Source organism: Dipteris shenzhenensis, chromosome 18, assembly GCF_047967505.1.
Source record: "Dipteris shenzhenensis isolate YYH24624 ecotype China chromosome 18, Dip_SZ_1.0, whole genome shotgun sequence".
Classification (NCBI taxonomy): Eukaryota; Viridiplantae; Streptophyta; class Polypodiopsida; order Gleicheniales; family Dipteridaceae; genus Dipteris; species Dipteris shenzhenensis.
Window position 1 is genome coordinate 53,992,585 of NC_141613.1, and position 21,259 is coordinate 54,013,843.

At 47.7% G+C, this 21,259-nt stretch overlaps 1 protein-coding gene across 1 annotated transcript in view; it reads right to left on the reverse strand.

Annotated features, from left to right (window-relative positions):
• Positions 1–20,940, reverse strand: part of LOC147891427 (myosin-2 heavy chain-like protein) — a 38,499-nt gene extending 17,559 nt beyond the window's left edge. Inside the window, exons 1-4 of the mRNA XM_087389552.1 lie at positions 20,572–20,940; positions 20,300–20,472; positions 19,887–20,209; positions 18,406–19,805 (exon numbers count right to left, since the gene is read on the reverse strand). Of these exons, the coding sequence (XP_087245678.1) occupies positions 18,406–19,805; positions 19,887–20,209; positions 20,300–20,472; positions 20,572–20,937 (2,262 nt within the window). The 5' untranslated portion in view covers positions 20,938–20,940. The remainder of the gene's footprint in view (positions 1–18,405; positions 19,806–19,886; positions 20,210–20,299; positions 20,473–20,571) is intronic.
• Positions 20,941–21,259: the final 319 nt, after the last annotated feature.

The window sequence follows — 21,259 nt, forward strand, 5'->3', positions numbered from 1 at the left end:
CCTTGGAAATACCACTAAGTAAGTGGGAGAGCATTTCCATGGACTTTATTGTAGGGCTGCCTACGACACAAGGAGGATATGATTCTATCCTTGTGGTGGTTGACCGTCTAACCAAGATGGCTCACTTCATTCCGACTAGAGAGTCTGTTAGTGCCCCGCAAGTGGCGGATTTGTTTATTAAACATATATTTCGTCTGCATGGATTGCCTAGATCCATAGTGTCAGACAGAGATGTCAGATTTACCAGTCATTTTTGGACAACGGTATTTGAGACACTAAGGACTGAGTTGGGAATGAGTAGTGGGGATCATCCTGAGACGGATGGTCAGACGGAGAGAGTCAACCAGACTTTAGAAGATATGCTGAGAGCATATGTGTAATTGAGGCAACATACATGGGACAAGTGGTTGCCATTGTTGGAGTTTGCCTACAATGATAGGAAACATTCCTCTACAGGGTTCAGTCCGTTTGAACTGAACTATGGTTATAGACCAGCCAATCCAACTATAGTTGGTGTACCTCAGAAAGTGCCTAGTGCCGCGAACTTTGTGGTTCAGATGCGGGAGATGCTAGCACTTGCGAGAGCTAATATCTGCCACGCTATGGATAGAGCCAAGGTGTATGCGGATGAAAACCGGTCTATAAGAGTATTTAAGGAAGGAGAAAAAGTTTTTCTCAGAGTTCCTTCGCACTCGAAGTCGTTGACTTTTGGAGAGTGTGCTAAGTTATCACCTCGATACTGTGGGCCGTGGTTAATTCTGAAAAGAATAGGCAAGGTAGCCTATAAATTAGAATTGCGAGAGCTAATATCTGCCAGGCTATGGATAGAGCCAAGGTGTATGCGGATGAAAACCGGTCTATAAGAGTATTTAAGGAAGGAGAAAAAGTTTTTCTCAAAGTTCCTTCGCACTCAAAGTCGTTGACTTTTGGAGAGTGTGCTAAGTTATCACCTCGATACTATGGGCCGTGGTTAATTCTGAAAAGAATAGGCAAGGTAGCCTATAAATTAGAATTGCCACCAGGGTGTAAGGTGCACCCAGTGTTTCATGTTTCTCGTTTAAAGAAATTTTTGCATATTGGTGACTCACTAATCGAAGGTGTGGTTTTGTTTCAGGAGATAGAGGATAATGCAAGACGCATACCAACAAGAATCCTGAACCGAGGAACAAAGCAAATACGAAATCGGAAGATACCCACGGTGTTGGTTGCATGGCATGGTCAGCCTCTATCGGAAGCTACCTGGGAATCCGTATACCAGTTACGGAGAGTGTTCCCAGATTTTATCATCGAGGACGCTGATGCTTAAAGAGGGAAGGAATGTTATGCTCTAGCCGAGATAGCATGACCTCGGAAAGATCGGTGGGCATTTTCTCTTAGATGACCGACTTCTGTAATATTTTATGTGCGTAAATGAAATGGTCTCAGGAGTAACTGCCAAGGTCCTAGGTGAGGGTGAAATGGCATTGACTAGGTGGTTCTAAGTGCTAAGGCCTAGGTGCACCTAAATGTGCAATAATGCCAAGGGGCAAATGGTTATAATGTGCCCCAAGAAAGGGATGAATGGTGCACCAAGTGAAGGCTAAAATGATGACATGTGGCAAGGGGGAACCATCTAGGGAGATGAGGGTCTCGTGGATATGCATGAGGAAGAAAAAGGACGTATCTATTGAAAAATGCGATTCATGAGAGTTTGGCTGGGTGGAACAATTGAGATGCCATCGCCCGTGATCTGAGTGTGAGTTAGAATATAGATTGTGTTAATACCTGACAGGTTGGAGTCTCTCTGGAGGCCTAGGATTGTACGGAATTGCCACATGGCAGTCCAGGATAGTACGGAGCAGATCTGCCCAGATGTTACGGTATAACAAGGTCATACCAGCAACAAGTGATCCTGCAAGAAGTGTACAGATGGTGACGCCAGTGAATGGGCTGCTGCTGCAGACAGCACAATGGGCCTTTACAGAGGTCTGGAGCATGGCATACGGAGCTATGGCAGGTGTCCAAGGATAGGAACAGAGCCTGAACAGAGCCGGAGCAGTAGGGCATAGATTGTGTCTGTTTTGGAGCACGTTTAGATGGAAAGGGCCTGGAGAAGGTTGGTGATTGCCTGCCGTGTGGCCAGTCGAGATGTCAGTTTTACAGACCAAGGGTTCTGCAGGTTGAAGAGGTGGATGATATTGTGGATCTGATCAAGGTTTATGCCAAGCATGAAGTGATTATCTTTCTTCCGGGTCGTATGCCAGTTGCTGAAGATGTGGGCAATTGGCTGACACGCACTTTAGATGGATGTTTTGTTTAGAAAGTTGATTATGCAGCCCAAGGGTTTTTTTGAAGTAATCATGACAGATGAACAGCACAAGCAAATGCTTCTAGAGCATTCCCCCCTTTATTACGAGCAACAAATGGTGCATGTTTTGCCTTGGTCTCCCACACGAGACTATCCCTCTTTGATTAGGCATCGCTCTCCAGGGTCCGTTCAGATAGACCCGGAGTCGGCTATTTTAGGGGGGCTACCAGTGTTGGAAAGGTCAGCTCCCCATCTGTAAGCCTCCATATGAGGGCAGCGTGGGGGAGGGAGACCTAGGGCAGAAGATGCCCAGAGAAGAGAGAGGGAGGGAGCTGCCACATGGGCAGCACCTCATAGCCAAGACAGAAGAAAAGAGACTGCCACATGGACAACAAACAAGTTGTCATGTGGGCAGTACAAAGATCAAAGCATTGAGGTGGAGGATCCCTGAAGGAACAGCCCGGAACAGAAATGTCTCTAGTACGGGTGATTACGCGTGGCTGTACGAGACTGGTGCAGATCCTTGGATGCGTGGACATGGCCTAGCAGAATGCGGAACTGGTAGGTCTCGGAGGCGCTTGCGTGGAGGCCAGGTAGAGCAGTAGAGAAGGGCTGCAGTGGGCAACACCCTGCTCTTATATAGGGCCAGGAAGCTGGCTAGCCCACATCCTCATGCATAGGGGGGAGTGGAGGGAGCTGGGCCCCCACTTTAAGGTAGGAAGCACACAGCCCTAGCGATGTGCCCACAGCCCAATAAATAAGGGCATGTGGGGTCGGTTTTATGGCAGACTGGCTGGCCATACTAGGGCAGGTCAGTCGGTCACTTCAAGGGGTCCTCTACGCCTATAAAAGGGAGGGCCTTGTGCCCTCATTCATTATCACTTGGAGCAGCTTTTGAGGAGCAGAAACGAGCAGCACCAGCAGCAGTGGGGCCTCATCGGTGAACCTGGCTGGAGACCTGCAGACTTAGCTCACATAGAGGACTGCCCACATAGGCTGGTTTGCAGACAGCAAGGTGGAAGAGATCTGGACGGAAAGTCTACTTACGCTCGAGGTGAGCTTGAGTCTAGAGATAGCCAGCAGATAGGAGGAGTACCTTGTGGTAAGATCAAAGGACCACACCATTGGTGGGGACTCTGGATCTATCTCGTTTGTATTGTGTCCATAGCTTTGTGCCCTCATTCATTATCTCTTTTGTATTATGTCCATTGCTTTTGTATCTCTAGGCCTATAAAAGGGAGGGCCTTGTGCCCTCATTCATTATCACTTGAAGCAGCTTTTGAGGAGCAGCACCAGCAGCAGTGGGGCCTCATCCTGGAGGTGAACCTGGCTGGATACCTGCAAACTTAGCTTACTTAGAGGACTGCCCACATAGGCTGGTTTGCAGACAGCAAGGTGAAAGAGATCTGGACAGAAAGTCTACTTACGCTCGAGGTGGAGCACGCGGGCTCGAGTCTAGAGATAGCCAGTAGATAGAAGGAGTACCTTGTGGCAAGATTAGAGGACCACACCATTGGTGGAGACTCTGGATCTATCTCTTTTGTATTGTATCCATAGCTTTGGACCGAAATATATTATTTTGGTGGTTTCTCTATCTGGTTGGTTCATTGTCTATTGATGAGCCTGCACACATGTGCTATGCACGTAAGTTTAAGAAGTTTGTGATTCCGCACCCCACATCACACTGTGTGAGCTCCTGGGCAATTCTATCAGTGTTCCGCTGTGCCTACCTCTCTGTTGGTCTATTTCTAATATCTCGAGGTGGAGCACGCGGGCTTGAGTCTAGAGATAGCCAGTAGATAGAAGGAGTACCTTGTGGTAAGATTAGAGGACCACACCATTGGTGGAGACTCTGGATCTATCTCTTTTGTATTGTATCCATAGCTTTGGACCGAAATATATTATTTTGGTGGTTTCTCTATCTGGTTGGTTCATTGTCTATTGATGAGCCTGCACACATGTGCTATGCACGTAAGTTTAAGAAGTTTGTGATTCCACACCCCACATCACACTGTGTGAGCTCCTGGGCGATTCTATCAGTGTTCCGCTGTGCCTACCTCTCTGTTGGTCGATTTCTAATATGGTATCAGAGCCTAAGTAGGAGGCTCACAGGTGTGGGAGTGTGAAAGCAAGGACCTTGCTGAAGGACGACCCTAATTCAGAAGCTCTTGGGAATCGACTTCCACCACTGGAGGATAGTACCCTTGCGAGAAGGAGGGTGACTCAGATTCAGTCAGGTGCGTTCAAAGTTCTGGTCTACTGAAGGTTGAGTTTGTTCGACTTTGATGTGTGGTTTAGCAGCAGAGATGTCGATTTGTTCAGCCTCTTCAGCCCCTGCTCTTCCTTCCTTCTCTCCCAAATTTCTTCTTTCACCATCCCTAACTTTGGAGAGTCTGGGAAGCTGGATGGGTCAAATTACCCGATCTGGCTGTCTGTTGATGAGTCTGTACACATGTGCTATGCGCATAAGTTTAAGACGTTTATGATTCCGCACCCCACACCACACTGTGTGAGCTCCTGGGCAATCCTATCAGTCTTCCGCTTTGCGTACCCTCTGTTGGTCGATTTCTAATATGGTATCAGAGCCTAAGTAGGAGGCTCACAGGTGTGGGAGTCTGAAAGCAGGGACCTTGCGGAAGGACGACCCTGATTCAGAAGCTCTTGGGAATCGACTTCCACGACTGGAGGACAGTACCCTTGCGAGAAGGAGGGTGACTCAAGTTCCGTTAGGTGCGTTCAAAGTTCTGGTCTACTGAAGGTTGAGTTTGTTCGACTTTGATGTGTGGTTTAGCAGCAGAGATGTCGATCTGTTCAGCCTCTTCAGCCCCTGCTCTTCCTTCCTCCTCTCCCAAATTTCTTTCTTTCACAATCCCTAACTTTGGAGAGTCCAGAAAACTGGATGGGTCAAATTACCCGATCTGGAAGGTGAAGATCCTCAGTCATTTAGTGGCTCGGAAGCTTCAAAGTTCCGTTAGGTGCGTTCAAAGTTCCGGTCTACTGAAGGTTGAGTTTGTTCGACTTTGATGTGTGGTTTAGCAGCAGAGATGTCGATCTGTTCAGCCTCTTCAGCCCCTGCTCTTCCTTCCTCCTCTCCCAAATTTCTTTCTTTCACAATCCCTAACTTTGGAGAGTCCAGAAAACTGGATGGATCAAATTACCCGATCTGGAAGGTGAAGATCCTCAGTCATTTAGTGGCTCGGAAGCTGTGGAAATTGACAACAGGAGTGGAGGCGAAGCCGGAAGATATGGTGGACAAACAGGGGAAGATACTCATGGCAGTATATGGAGAGGAGCTCGAAGCTTCAAAGTTCCGTTAGGTGCGTTCAAAGTTCTGGTCTACTGAAGGTTGAGTTTGTTCGACTTTGATGTGTGGTTTAGCAGCAGAGATGTCGATCTGTTCAGCCTCTTCAGCCCCTGCTCTTCCTTCCTCCTCTCCCAAATTTCTTTCTTTCACAATCCCTAACTTTGGAGAGTCCAGAAAACTGGATGGGTCAAATTACCCGATCTGGAAGGTGAAGATCCTTAGTCATTTAGTGGCTCGGAAGCTGTGGAAATTGACAACAGGAGTGGAGGCGAAGCCGGAAGATATGGTGGACAAACAGGGGAAGATACTCATGGCAGTATATGGAGAGGAGCTCGAAGCTTGGGAAGACAGAGATGCCCATGCCCTGGCATTGAGCATAGGGACTACGGCGGACTTTGTGCTTCCTCACATCCAGATGTCCGAGACGTCAGTAGAGGCGTGGGGGTCACTCTAAAGGATCTCTACGAGACAGACAACAAATCTTGAATCTTGCTTCTTCAACATCAGCTCTACAACCTAGATATGGATGAGGGAGATTCAGTACATAACCACTTAACGAAGGCAATATACGGAGAGGAGCTCGAAGCTTGGGAAGACAGAGATGCCCATGCCTTGGCATTGATCATAGGGACTATGGCGGATTCTGTGCTTCCTCACATCCAGATGGCCGAGATGTCAGTAGAGGTGTGGGTCACTTTGAAGGATCTCTACGAGACAAACAACAAATCCTGGATCTTGCTTCTTCAGCATCAGCTCTACAACCTAGATATGGATGAGGGAGATTCGGTACATAACCACTTAACAAAGGTAAAGGTGGTGAGGGATCAAATGGCATCAGCCGGTCAGTGGCTCGAAAGCTGTGGAAATTGACAACAGGAGTGGAGGCGAACTTGGAACATATGAAGGCTCTCTATGAGACAGACAACACATCCTGAATCCTACTTCTTTAGCATCCAGATGGCTGAGAAGTAGAGACAGACAACAAATCCTGGATCTTGCTTCTTCAGCATCAGCTCTACAACCTAGATATGGATGAGGGAGATTCAGTACATAACCACTTAACGAAGGCAATATACAGAGAGGAGCTCGAAGCTTGGGAAGACAGAGATGCCCATGCCTTGGCATTGATCATAGGGACTATGGCGGATTCTGTGCTTCCTCACATCCAGATGGCCGAGATGTCAGTAGAGGCGTGGGTCACGAGACAGACAACAAATCATGGATCTTGCTTCCTCAGCATTAGCTCTACAACCTAGATATGGATGAGGGAGATTCAGTACATAACCACTTAACAAATGGTGGTGAGGGATCAAATGGCATCAGTCGGTCAGTGGCTCGGAAGCTGTGGAAATCGACAACAGGAGTGGAGGCGAACTTGGAACATATGAAGGGTCTCTATGAGACAGACAACACATCCCGGATCTTACTTCTTTAGCATCCACATGGCTGAGAAGTAGAGGCGCGGGTCACTCTTAAGGATCTCTACGAGACAGACAACACATTCTGGATCTTGCTTCTTCAGCATCAGCTCCACAACCTAGATATGGATGAGGGAGATTCGGTACATAACCACTTAACGAAGGTCTCTATGAAGTGGAGGCGAACCTGGAACATGTGAAGGGTCTCTATGAGACAGACAACACATCTCGGATCTTACTTCTTTAGCATCCAGATGGCTGAGAAGTAAGTAGAGGCGAACTTGGAACATATGAAGGGTCTCTATGAGACAGACAACACATCCCGGATCTTACTTCTTTAGCATCCAGATGGCTGAGAAGTAGAGGCGCGGGTCACTCTGAAGGATCTCTACGAGACAGACAACACATTCTGGATCTTGCTTCTTCAGCATCAGCTCCACAACCTAGATATGGATGAGGGAGATTCGGTACATAACCACTTAACGAAGGTCTCTATGAAGTGGAGGCGAACCTGGAACATGTGAAGGGTCTCTATGAGACACACAACACATCCCGGATCTTACTTCTTTAGCATCCAGATGGCTGAGAAGTAAGTAGAGGCGCGGGTCACTCTGAAGGATCTCTACGAGACAGACAACACATTCTGGATCTGGCTTCTTCAGCATCAGCTCCACAACCTAGATATGGATGAGGGAGATTTGGTACATAACCACTTAACGAAGGTCAAGGTGGTGAGGGATAAACTGGCATCAGTCAGTCAGTGGCTCGAAAGCTGTGGAAATTGACAACGGGAGTGGAGGCGAACCCCAAACATATGAAGGATCTCTACGAGACAGACAACACGCCTGGATCTTGCTTCTTTAGCATCAGCTCTACAACCCACATATGGATGAGGGAGATTCCGTACATAACCACTTGACGAAGGTCAAGGTGGTGAGGGATCAACTGGCATCAGTTGGTCAGTGGCTCGGAAGCTGTGGAAATTGACAACAGGAGTGGAGGCGACGAACCCCGAACATATGAAGGATCTCTACAAGACAGACCACGTCCCGAATCTTGCTTCTTTAGCATCAGCTCTACAACCTACATATGGATGATGGAGATTCCGTACATAACCGCTTGAGGAAGGTCAAGGTGGTGAGGGATCAACTAGCATCAATTGGTTAGTGGCTCGGAAGCTGTGGAAATTGACAACCGGAGTGGAGGCGAACCCCGAACATATGAAGGATCTCTACAAGACAAACAACACGTCCCGGATCTTGCTTCTTTAGCATCAGCTCTACAACCTACATATGGATGAGGGAGATTCCGTACATAACCACTTGACGACAGACAACACGTCCCGGATCTTGCTTCTTTAGCATCAGCTCTACAACCTACATATGGATGAGGGAGATTCCGTACATAACCTTTTGACGAAGGTCAAGGTGGTGAGGGATCAATTGGCATCAGTTGATCAATGGCTCGAAAGCTGTGCAAATTGACAACGGGAGTGGAGGCGAACCCAGAACATATGGTGGACAAAGTGGGGAAGATACTCATGGCAATACATGGAGAGGAGCTCGAAGCTTGGGAAGACAGAGATGCCCATGCCCTGGCATTGATCATAGGGACTACGGACGACTCTGTGCTTCCTTACATCCAGAAGGCCGAGACATCAGTAGAGGCATGGGTCACTCTGAAGGATCTCTACGAGACAGACAACACATCCTGGATCTTGCTTCTTTAGCATCAGGTCTACAACCTAGATATGGATGAGGGAGATTCGATACATAACATACGGACGACTCTGTGCTTCCTTACATCCAGATGGCTGAGACGTCAGTAGAGGCGTGGGTCACTCTGAAGGATCTCTACGAGACAGACAACACATCCTGGATCTTGCTTCTTCAGCATCACGATACATAACCACTTGACGAAGATCAAGGTAGTGAGGGATCAACTGGCATCAGTTGGTGAGAAGGTGGACTCGTGCCATTTGGCCTTGATGGTATTGAGGAGGCTACCTCGGAGTTTCAAAAGCTTTGTTAGGACCGTGACAACAGGACAGATGATCAAACCTCTGACTTTTGAGAAGTTGGGTCCATTACTGCTACAGGAAGAAGCTAGGGAAAAGCTCTACAACAACGACAAAGACGACAAGGTGTTGTTGGAGATTACACTAGCAAAGGACTACGGACGACTCTGTGCTTCCTTACATACAGATGGCCGAGACGTCAGTAGAGGCATGGGTCACTCTGAAGGATCTCTGCGAGACAGACAACACATCCTCGATCTTGCTTCTTTAGCATCAGGTCTACAACCTAGATATGGATGAGGGAGATTTGATACATAACATACGGACGACTCTGTGCTTCCTTACATCCAGATGGCTTAGACGTCAGTAGAGGCGTGGGTCACTCTGAAGGATATGAGACAGACAACACATCCTGGATCTTGCTTCTTCAGCATCACGATACATAACCACTTGACGAAGATCAAGGTAGTGAGGGATCAACTGGCATCAGTTGGTGAGAAGGTGGACTCGTGCCATTTGGCCTTGATGGTACTGAGGAGGCTACCTCGGAGTTTCAAAAGCTTTGTTAGGACCGTGACAACAGAACAGATGACCAAACCTCTGACTTTTGAGGAGTTGGGTCCGTTACTGCTACAGGAAGAAGCTAGGGAAAAGCTCTACAACAACGACAAAGACGACAAGGTGTTGTTGGATATTACGCTAGCAAAGGAAATAACCACTTGACGAAGATCAAGGTAGTGAGGGATCAACTGGCATCAGTTGGTGAGAAGGTGGACTCGTGCCATTTGGCCCTGATGGTACTGAGGAGGCTACCTCGGAGTTTCAAAAGCTTTGTTAGGACCGTGACAACAGGACAGATGACCAAACCTCTGACTTTTGAGGAGTTAGGTCCATTACTGCTACAGGAAGAAGCTAGGGAAAAGCTCTACAACAACAACAAAGACGACAAGGTGTTGTTGGAGATTACGCTAGCGAAGAAAAGGCAAGCCTAACGGTGGCAAGTCTAAGAAAGACGACTCTGATGACGAGGATAGTTCCAAGAGGAAGCAGAAGAAGTAGTGCTTCTACTGTGACACGCCAGGTCATTGTGCGAGGGAATACAGAAAGAAGGACAGATGACCAAACCTCTCACTTTTGAGGAGTTGGGTCCATTACTGCTACAGGAAGAAGCTAGGGAAAAGCTCTACAACAACGACAAAGACGACAAGGTGTTGTTGGAGATTACGCTAGCAAAGGAAAGGCAAGCCTAACGGTGGCAAGTCTAAGAAAGACGACTCTGATGACGATGATACTTCCAAGAGGAAGCAGAAGAAGTAGTGCTTCTACTGTGACATGCCAGGTCATTGTGTGAGGGACTACAGAAAGAAGGGGCTTTTGAGGAGTTGGGTCCATTACTACTACAGGAAGAACCTAGGGAAAAGCTCTACAACAACGACAAAGATGACAAGGCATTGCTGGAAAAGGATTGCACTGGCAAAAGAAAGGGCAAGCCTAATGATGGCAAGTCCAAGAAAGACGACTCTGATGACGATACTTCCAAGAGGAAGCAGAAGAAGAAGTGCTTCTACTGTGACACGCCAGGTCATTTTGCGACGGACTGCAGAAAGAATTGTGACAACGACAAAGACGACAAGGTGTTGTTGGAGATTACGCTAGCAAGGTGTCATTGTGTGAGGGACTACAGAAAGAAGGGGCTTTTGAGGAGTTGGGTCCATTACTACTACAGGAAGAACCTAGGGAAAAGCTCTACAACAACGACAAAGATGACAAGGCATTGCTGGAAAAGGATTGCGCTGGCAAAAGAAAGGGCAAGCCTAATGATGGCAAGTCCAAGAAAGACGACTCTGATGACGACGATACTTCCAAGAGGAAGCAGAAGAAGAAGTGCTTCTACTGTGACATGCCAGGTTATTTTGCGACGGACTACAGAAAGAATTGTGACAACGACAAAGACGACAAGGTGTTGTTGGAGATTACGCTAGCAAAGGAAAGGCAAGCCTAACGGCGGCAAGTCTAAGAAAGACGACTCTGATGACGAGGATACTTCCAAGAGGAAGCAGAAGAAGTAGTGCTTCTACTGTGACACGCCAGGTCATTGTGCGAGGGACTACAGAAAGAAGGGGCTTTTGAGGAGTTGGGTCCGTTACTACTACAGGAAGAACCTAGGGAAAAGCTCTACAACAACGACAACGATGACAAGGCATTGCTGGAAAAGGATTGCGCTAGCAAAAGAAAGGACAAGCCTAATGATGGCAAGTCCAAGAAAGACGACTCTGATGACGACGATACTTCCAAGAGGAAGCAGAAGAAGAAGTGCTTCTACTGTGACATGCCAGGTCATTTTGCGACGGACTGCAGAAAGAATTGTGAGGGACTGCAGAAAGAAGAAGTGCTTCTACTGTGACACGCTAGGTCATTGTGCGAGGGACTGCAGAAAGAAGGGACTTTTGAGGAGTTGGGTCCATTACTTCTACAGGAAGAACCTAGGGAAAAGCTCTACAACAACGACAAAGACGACAAGGCGTTGCTGGAGAAGGATTATGCTGGCAAAAGAAAGGGCAAGCCTAACGATGGCACGTCCAAGAAAGACGACTCTGATGACGACAATACTTCCAAGAAAGAAGGGACTTTTGAGGAGTTGGGTCCATTACTTCTACAGGAAGAACCTAGGGAAAAGCTCTACAACAACGACAAAGACGACAAGGCGTTGCTGGAGAAGGATTATGCTGGCAAAAGAAAGGGCAAGCCTAACGATGGCACGTCCAAGAAAGACGACTCTGATGACGACAATACTTCCAAGAGGAAGCAGAAGAAGAAGTGCTTCTACTATGACACGCCAGGTCATTTTGCGACGGACTGCAGAAAGAATTGCGAGGGACTACAGAAAGAAGGGACTTTTGAGGAGTTGGGTCCATTACTACTACAGGAAGAACCTAGGGAAAAGCTCTACAACAACGGCAAAGACGCAAGGGCGTTGCTGGAGAAGGATTACACTGGCAAAAGAAAGGGCAAGCCTAACGATGGCAAGTCCAAGAAAGACGACTCTGATGACGACGATACTTCCAAGAGGAAGCAGAAGAAGAAGTGCTTCTACTGTGACACGCCATGTCATTTTGCGATGGACTGCAGAAAGAAGAAGGCGGATCAGAGAAACAAAAGGAAGGAGTCCGACTCAAATTCAGAGGGTGATACAAAGGCCAAAGCAAATGTGGTAATCAAAGAGTTGTTCCTCGTGACATCCCTGTGTGTTACTGAGATCGGACATGTTGAACTAGAAACCACAGTGAGGATGTCTGACATTGAGATGTGGGTCGACGAGCAAAGACAACAAGGCGTTGTTGGATCAGAGAAACAAAAGGAAGAAGTCCGACTCGAATTCAGAGGGTGATACAAAGGCCAAAGCAAATGTGGTAATCAAAGAGTTGTTCCTCGTGACATCCCTATGTGTTACTGAGATCGGACATGTTGAACTCGAAACCACAGTGAGGATGTCTGACATTGAGATGTGGGTCGACGAGCAAAGACGACAAGGCGTTGTTGGCAAAGGATTACGCTGGCAAAGGAAACAGCAAGCCTAACGGTGGCAAGTCCAAGAAGCGACTCTGATGACATGGATACTTTCAAGAGGAAGTAGAAGAAGTGCTTCTATTGTGACACGCCAGGTCATTTTGTGAGTGGTAATCGAAGAGTTGTTCCTGATGACATCTCCGTGTGTTACTGAGATCAGACATGTTGATCTAGAAACCACAGTGAGGATGTCTGACATTGAGATGTGGGTCGACGAGCAAAGACGACAAGGAGTTTCTGGCGAAGGATTACACTGGCAAAGGAAAGGGTAAGCCTAAAGCATGGATACTTTCAAGAGGAAGTAGAAGAAGTGCTTCTATTGTGACACGCCACGTCATTTTGTGAGTGGTAATCGAAGAGTTGTTCCTGATGACATCTCCGTGTGTTACTGAGATCAGACATGTTGATCTAGAAACCACAGTGAGGATGTCTGACATTGAGATGTGGGTCGACGAGCAAAGACGACAAGGAGTTTCTGGCGAAGGATTACACTGGCAAAGGAAAGGGTAAGCCTAAAGGTGGCAAGTCCAAGAAACGAGGATACTTCCAAGAGGAAGCAGAAGAAGAAGTGCTTCTACTATGACACGCCATGTCATTTTGCGAGGGACTGCAAAAAGAAGAAACCACAGTGAGGATGTTTGACATTGAGAGAGGGTCGACGAGCAAAGACGACAAGGTGTTGCTGGCGAAGGATTACACTGACAAAGGAAAGGGCAAGCCTAACGGTGGCAAGTCCAAGAAACGAGGATACTTCTAAGAGGAAGCACAGAAGAAGAAGTGCTTCTACTGTGACACGCAAAGGAAAGGGTAAGCCTTAAGGTGCTGTGACACGCAAAGGAAAGGGTAAGCCTAAAGGTGGCAAGTCCAAGAAACGAGGATACTTCTAAGAGGAAGCACAGAAGAAGAAGTGCTTCTACTGTGACACGCAAAGGAAAGGATAAGCCTAACGGTGGCAAGTCCAAGAAACGAGGATACTTCTAAGAGGAAGCACAGAAGAAGAAGTGCTTCTACTGTGACACGCAAAGGAAAGGGTAAGCCTAAAGGTGGCAAGTCCAAGAAACAAGGATACTTCCAAGAGGAAGCAGAAGAAGAAGTGCTTCTACTGTGACACGCCATGTCATTTTGCGAGGGACTACAAAAAGAAGAAACCACAATGAGGATGTCTGACATTGAGAGAGGGTCGACGAGCAAAGACGACAAGGTGTTGCTGGCAAAGGATTACACTGACAAAGGAAAGGGCAAGCCTAACAATGGAAAGTCCAAGAAACGAGGATACTTCTAAGAGGAAGCACAGAAGAAGTGCTTCTACTGTGACACGCCAAGTCATTTTGCGAGGGACTGCAGAAAGAAGAAGGCGGATCAGAGAAACAAAAGAAACGAGGAAACGAGGATACTTCTAAGAGGAAGCAGAAGAAGAAGTGCTTCTACTGTGACACGCCAGGTCATTTTGTGAGGGACTGCGAAAAGAAGGCGGCGGATGAGAGAAACAAAAGGAAGGAGGCCGACTCAGACTCAAAGGGTGATACAAAGGCCAAAGCAAATGTGGTAATCGAAGAGTTGTTCCTGGTGACATCTCTGTGTGTTACTCATGTTAACCTAGAAACCACAGTGAGGATGTCTGACATTGAGATGTGGGTCGACGAGGAGTCAGAGACCTTTGCTACTGTGACACGCCAGGTCATTTTGTGAGGGACTGCGAAAAGAAGGCGGCGGATGAGAGAAACAAAAGGAAGGAGGCCGACTCAGACTCAAAGGGTGATACAAAGGCCAAAGCAAATGTGGTAATCGAAGAGTTGTTCCTGGTGACATCTCTGTGTGTTACTCATGTTAACCTAGAAACCACAGTGAGGATGTCTGACATTGAGATGTGGGTCGACGAGGAGTCGGAGACCTTTGTGAAGGTGACGACAGCATGAAGTGCTTGGTATCTTCCAAGTCATTTTGCGAAGGATTGCAGAAAGAAGGCGGCGGATGAGAGAAACAAAAGGAAGGGGGCCGACTCAGACTCAAAGGGTGATACAAAGGCCAAAGCAAATGTGGTAATCGAAGAGTTGTTCCTGGTGACATCTCTGTGTGTTACTCATGTTGAACTAGAAACCACACTGAGGATGTCTGACATTGAGATGTGGGTCGACGAGGAGTCGGACAGCATGAAGTGCTTGGTATCTTCCAGGTCATTTTGCGAGGGACTACAGAAAGAAGAAGGTGGATGAGAGAAACAAAAGGGTGATACAAAGGCCAAAGCAAATGTGGTAATCGAAGAGTTGTTCCTGGTGACATCTCTGTGTGTTACTCATGTTGACCTAGAAACCACAGTGAGGATGTCTGACATTGAGATGTGGGTCGACGAGGAGTCGAACAGCATGAAGTGCTTGGTATCTTCCAGGTCATTTTGCGAGGGACTGCAGAAAGAAGAAGGCGAATGAGAGAAACAAAAGGAAGGAGGCGGACTCAAACTCAGAGGGTGATACAAAGGTCAAAGCAAATGTGGTAATTGAAGAGTTGTTCCTGGTGGCATCTCTGTGTGTCACTCATGTTGACCTAGAAACCACACTGAGGATGTATGACATTGAGATGTGGGTCGACGAGGAGTCGGAGACCTTTGTGAAGGTGACGGACAGCATGAAGTGCTTGGTATCTTCTAGGTGTGGCTGTTGACACTGACACGAGGAGTCGGAGACCTTTGTGAAGGTGACGGACAGCATGAAGTGCTTGGTATCTTCTAGGTCATTTTGCGAGGGACTGCAGAAAGAAGAAGGCGGATGAGAGAAATAAAAGTAAGGAGGCCGACTCAGACTCAGAGGGTGATACAAAGGTCAAAGCAAACGTGGTAATTGAAGAGTAGTTCCTGGAAAACTGTGTGTCACTCATGTTGACCTAGAAACCACAGTGAGGATGTCTGACATTGAGATGTGGGTCGACGAGGAGTCGGAGACCTTTGTGAAGGTGACGGACAGCATGAAGTGCTTGGTATCTTCTAGGTGTGGCTGTTGACACTGACACGAGGAGTCGGAGACCTTTGTGAAGGTGACGGACAGCATGAAGTGCTTGGTATCTTCTAGGTCATTTTGCGAGGGACTGCAGAAAGAAGAAGGCGGATGAGAGAAATAAAAGTAAGGAGGCCGACTCAGACTCAGAGGGTGATACAAAGGTCAAAGCAAACGTGGTAATTGAAGAGTTGTTCCTGGTATCATCTCTGTGTGTCACTCATGTTGACCTAGAAACCACAGTGAGGATGTCTGACATTGAGATGTGGGTCGACGAGGAGTCGGAGACCTTTGTGAAGGTGACGGACAACATGAAGTGCTTGGTATCTTCCAAGTGTGGCTGTTGACACTGACACGAGGTTGGATTCCATGGAGTGCCTTGGGGCCTCTTGTGAGGATGTCTGACATTGAGATGTTGGTCGACGAGCAAAGACGACAAGGCGTTGCTGACAAAGGATTATGTTGGCAAAGGAAAGGGCAAGCCTAACAGTGGCAAGTCCAAGAAAGACGATTCTGATGACGAGGATACTTCCAAGAGAAAGCAGAAGAAGAAGTGCTTCTACTGTGACACGCCAAGTCATTTTGCGAGGGACTGCAGAAAGAAGAAGGCAGATTAGAGAAACAAAAGGAAGGAGGCCGACTCAGACTCAGAGGGTGATACAAAGGCCAAAGCAAATGTGAGGATGTCTGACATTGAGATGTTGGTCGACGAGCAAAGACGACAAGGCGTTGCTGACAAAGGATTATGTTGGCAAAGGAAAGGGCAAGCCTAACAGTGGCAAGTCCAAGAAAGACGATTCTGATGACGAGGATACTTCCAAGAGAAAGCAGAAGAAGAAGTGCTTCTACTGTGACACGCCAAGTCATTTTGCGAGGGACTGCAGAAAGAAGAAGGCAGATTAGAGAAACAAAAGGAAGGAGGCCGACTCAGACTCAGAGGGTGATACAAAGGCCAAAGCAAATGTGGTAATTGACGAGTTGTTCCTGGTGACATCTCTGTGTGTTACTCATGTTGACCTAGAAACCACAGTGAGGATGTCTGACATTGAGATGTGGGTCGACGAGGAGTCAGAGACCTTTGTGAAGGTGATGGACAACATGAAGTGCTTGGTATCTTCTAGGTGCGTGGCTGCTAACACTGACACAAGGGTGGATTCCATGGAGTGGTCTCTTGTTCAGATGGATGTTGTACTTCAGAAGGGGACAATACAGGATTACACAGGCTATTGGTATGTGCTTCGATGAGGTGCATAGCAAGCACACAGGCAGTACGACGATCTGGTATGTACTTGATGTTCTTCAGCCTTTATAACATGCTGTGGAGAGACTCTGCTCTTCATTTGTCTCGCGTAATGCGAGACTAGAAGTAATTGGCCTTCTTCGAAGATAACCGACAACATGAAGTGCTTGGTATCTTCTAGGTGCGTGGCTGTTAACACTGACACAAGGCAGTACGACGATCTGGTATGTACTTGATGTTCTTCAGCCTTTATAACATGCTGTGGAGAATGCTCTTCATTTGTCTCAGGTAATGCGAGGAATTGGCCTTCTTCGAAGATGACGGACAACATGAAGTGCTTGGTATCTTCAAGGTGCGTGGCTGTTAACATTGACACAAGGGTGGATTCCATGAAGTGCCCTGGGGTCTCTTGTTCAGATGGATGTTGTACTTCAGAAGGGGACAATACAGGAGAGATAGCCAGCAGATAGTAGGAGTACCTTGTGGTAAGATCAGAGGACCACACCATTGGTGGGACTCTCGATCTCTCTCTTTTGTATTGTGTCCATAGCTTTGGACGGAAATATATTATTTTGGTAGTCTCTCTATCTGGCTGGTTCATTGTCTATTGATGAGTCTGCACACCTATGCTATGCACATAAGTTTAAGAAGTTTGTGATTCCGCACCCCACACCACACTGTGTGAGCTCCTGGGCAATTCTATCACTCTTTCGCTGTGCGTACCCTCTGTTGGTTGATTTCTAACAACCAGCCCCTATAAAAGGGGAGTCCTTGGGGCTCAAATCTCATTCATCCAGGGTACTTGGAGGAGCAGGCTCATTGCTGTAGACAAAGATCTCAGAAGGAGACCTCATCCTAGGCTGACATTCACGGCAGCAAGGACGGATCAAAGGGGGAGCTTGGGCCTTACCAGTACATTCCAGAGCCGCCAGGAGGTCAAGCACTGCCTTACCTGTGGATGTCCAGGAGGATCAGCCTGAAGGTGTGTTTGTGGGGCACAGAAGAACAACTGTTGGTTGTGCACAGGAGTCCACATCTAGGTAGCACTTTGCTACTAGGGGGTGAGACACTGGGCCATACCTTTTGTATTGTGCCTGTTGTGGACAGAAATTAAGATTAGTTGGTTCTACATCTCTCCTATGCATTGCTCATTTACATACTGCCTGTGTGAATTCCCGGGACATCTGGTTTTAAAGAGAACAACAAAAAAAATTTGGAGACGAACTTGGGTAGTTTTTTTTTTTTTCGGGGGGGGGGAGGGGGGGGGGGGGGGGGGAGAACAGTTTATGGGTAGGAAAAAAGGTTCTGGAAGTTTGACCAGATAAACTCAATACTAGTTGACCCTGCTAGGGACATGGAAATTCAAGGGAACTCCCTAATTTGGCATGCCCATCGTTTTTCCCCAATTCGAGGAGCATTGGTTGTTCCTCCTAACTCTTCGCACTTACTGACTCAACTCCCTAAGGACCAACACATTGACTGCCCCTATGTTCGACGACCCTCAAGGCATGCAAGATTAAACATGAAGATGACAAGACGGCTGTGCGAAATTGGAAAGAAGGTCATAGTAACAGGATGAGAATACCTGTTCCAGTTCCAACTTGGAGACATGACGCTTCAATGAGTTGCCGAGGCTTAAGCCACCCCAGGTTTCTTGGATCTGTCTGTCCCTAACGACCTTCATTCTGTGCAATGAACTGTCTTCACCGTCTGATGTTGAAACAGAGGAAACAAGGACATTCCCCGGTCCTAGGTGCTCGCCCTGGATGGCAGGCGCAAGACTTGCCCATGCTTCGGCAGGTTGGTGTCCTTGATCGTTTTCCTTGTCTATCAGAGACGGTGCAGAAATGAGTTGGTGAGCGGTAGGGGTAGGGGTAGGGGTAGGGGCAGGGGCAGGGGCAGGGACGTTGAGGTGAGCAGCCGCCGATGCCTTGTCCTTTTCTAGCCTCCACGTTCTTTTCACTAAAATCTCATCCAACCCCTGATCACACCACGATGCCTGTCTGCTCTTGTGCACTTTCCTGATCGAGTTGGGTGTTGTCAATGCTGCTTGCTTCTCTCTCTCAAGCCTTGACACATGCTTGACAAGCATGCTTCCAAGGTCAGGGATATTCTGTTCCGCTTGTGATGCACATGTAGTGGCGTTGTTAGTTAGCTCGCCGAAATGTTGTCTTCCCGAGCGTAGTAGGCCAATTGGCTCAAGGCTTGGCTTTTTTAGAATCTCCGCTAGGCCCTGTGTTGTGGTTGCTTCTGCGACGGGCACGGGCACGCCCTTGGACTTGTATCGATCAGCTGCTGCTTGCGCCGCCAGCTTTTCCTTCTCCAGCCGTGATACGTGCTTCACCAAAACCTTATCCAGACTCTCAATCTCACACTTGTGCTGTTTCCCACGACCACCGGATTTTCTGTCTCCCTCCACTCTTGCCGATTCCTTCGCCGCCTGCATTTCCCTTTGGATTCTGGGCACATGCTTCACAAGGATGCTTTCCAGGTCACAGCTTCTCTTCGGGGATGAGACGCCAACACCTCCAACTCCCGATTGCCGCTCGATCAAATTCTCATCCAACTCGATTTTACCGTTCAGCTCTTGCTCCAAGCTTTGCTCTTTCAAAAGCGCACTGAGGCCACGGGTCGCAACTATTCCCGCAAGGGACATTTGCTTCTCAGCATCCAGAGCTTTTATCCGTTCTAGCATCTGCTCGATCAGAGAGGGGCGAATTTTAGGTTTCTCTAGTGACTTGCGATGCTTTGGGGGACGTGTCGCTGGTGATCTTCGCTTGTTGGTCCCAGAACTTTCGTTATTTTCGATCCCAAAACTATCGAAGCCAGTTTCCCTTTCAAGATCTTCATCACTTTGACTTTCTGCATCCGAGGGTGAGGTAATACTCTCCGAACACGGGCAATCTCCCTCATTATCTCCCTTGTTTAGACTTGCATCATGGCACTCAGCATCGGAGTTGCTCTTGAACTCGGCTTGCGAAGCCCCTGATTAATTACATTCAAATCATGAGGCTTACGTTATCAGAAACCCAATAATTTATGAACTGCCTGGAAAAAAAAACTTACCTTCGTGGTGATGCTTCCGGCAGGGCACTTGCAGGACACGTTGAATGTTGCTGTCCAAGCTTGCATCTAATACGTCCTCAACGCCACAGCTAGGTGTTTGAGAAACTTTCAGAAGAGCAACCTTAATCGCAGCTGTGACTTCCTTGTCAACATCAAAAGCTGTTTCCAGAGACGCTGTAACAGCTTGCTCGGCATCCGGAGCCATACTAGGCCTACCAGGACCGTTTCGAAGGATCACTCCAAGGCTCGCTGCTTCAGCCAAGGCCTCGGATGCTTTCTTGGCTGCCCTTTGCAGTTCTAGTATAGCTGACGCACTAGGTATGCTGCATGAGTTTCCAAGAACATCACAAACTGGAATGTTCTGAATCCTGCTACATCAAATAGAATGATAACTAATTGCTCATCGTACTAACCTGGCCAATCTGAGGATACGGCACCAAGATGCTTCAATTAGAGCAGCTTTTCGTGCATCCATGGCTTCAGTTGCAGCAGCCCTGGCTGCTAGCTTCTCCCGTTCAATCCGTGACAGATGCAGATTAGAAGCACCTAACGTTTCATCCAGCGACGCAATGATGCCTTCTTCTTCCTACGCCGGGTATGTGATTCAGTGATTGATGGACAGAGCTTTTAAGATTGAGAATATTAAGCGACTGGGGAGGGAATGGAATATGTTCTCCATCCTTACCTGAAACATTCGGATCTTACGCTCAAGGTACGATTCGCTTTTCTTCCTTGGAAACCAACGAATCGGAGACTTTTTCCTGCAAGGGCTTCGCAGTATACGAGGAGTTCCATCCACCGATGCTTCCAGATCGGCTACTTTGCAAGCCCTTGCAACACCCCTGCAGTTCGCATGCTTTGCAATTCCGCCTCCTCTCTGGAGGTAATAGCGGCCTTTGTTTCCTTGCAAAGAAGTAACACTAGCCCTCATTACTGATTGCCTTTGAGGCGATGGGCGCCGGTAAGAATGTGGAGGAACGAACAACCCTGAACTTACATCCCTGGTTCTTTCGGCAAGCTGTCCCTCGAGAGCTAGCGATGGAGAGAACATGACAACGGTCCTTCCGGCTTCCATTTTAACATTGTCCGTTGTTAGCTCTGCACCTTCATTAGCCATTGATGCAGTCCGATGATCCTCATACACACGATCGTTTCCGTTTCCATCGTTATGGCCAGAATTCCGGGGCTCTGCGGCATGCATTGTGATGAAGTTTAGCTCCGTCAACGCAGACTTGGCTAACTAGTTGTTGGAAGCTAGGCAGGCTGCTTGTCCTGTGTTTGAAATGCAAATGGGTGAACGTTCCAACATTTCAAATTCCCAAACGGTCTCCTTTCAAAACGGTCATTCTAGCATGGTTTTACATGGTCAAATT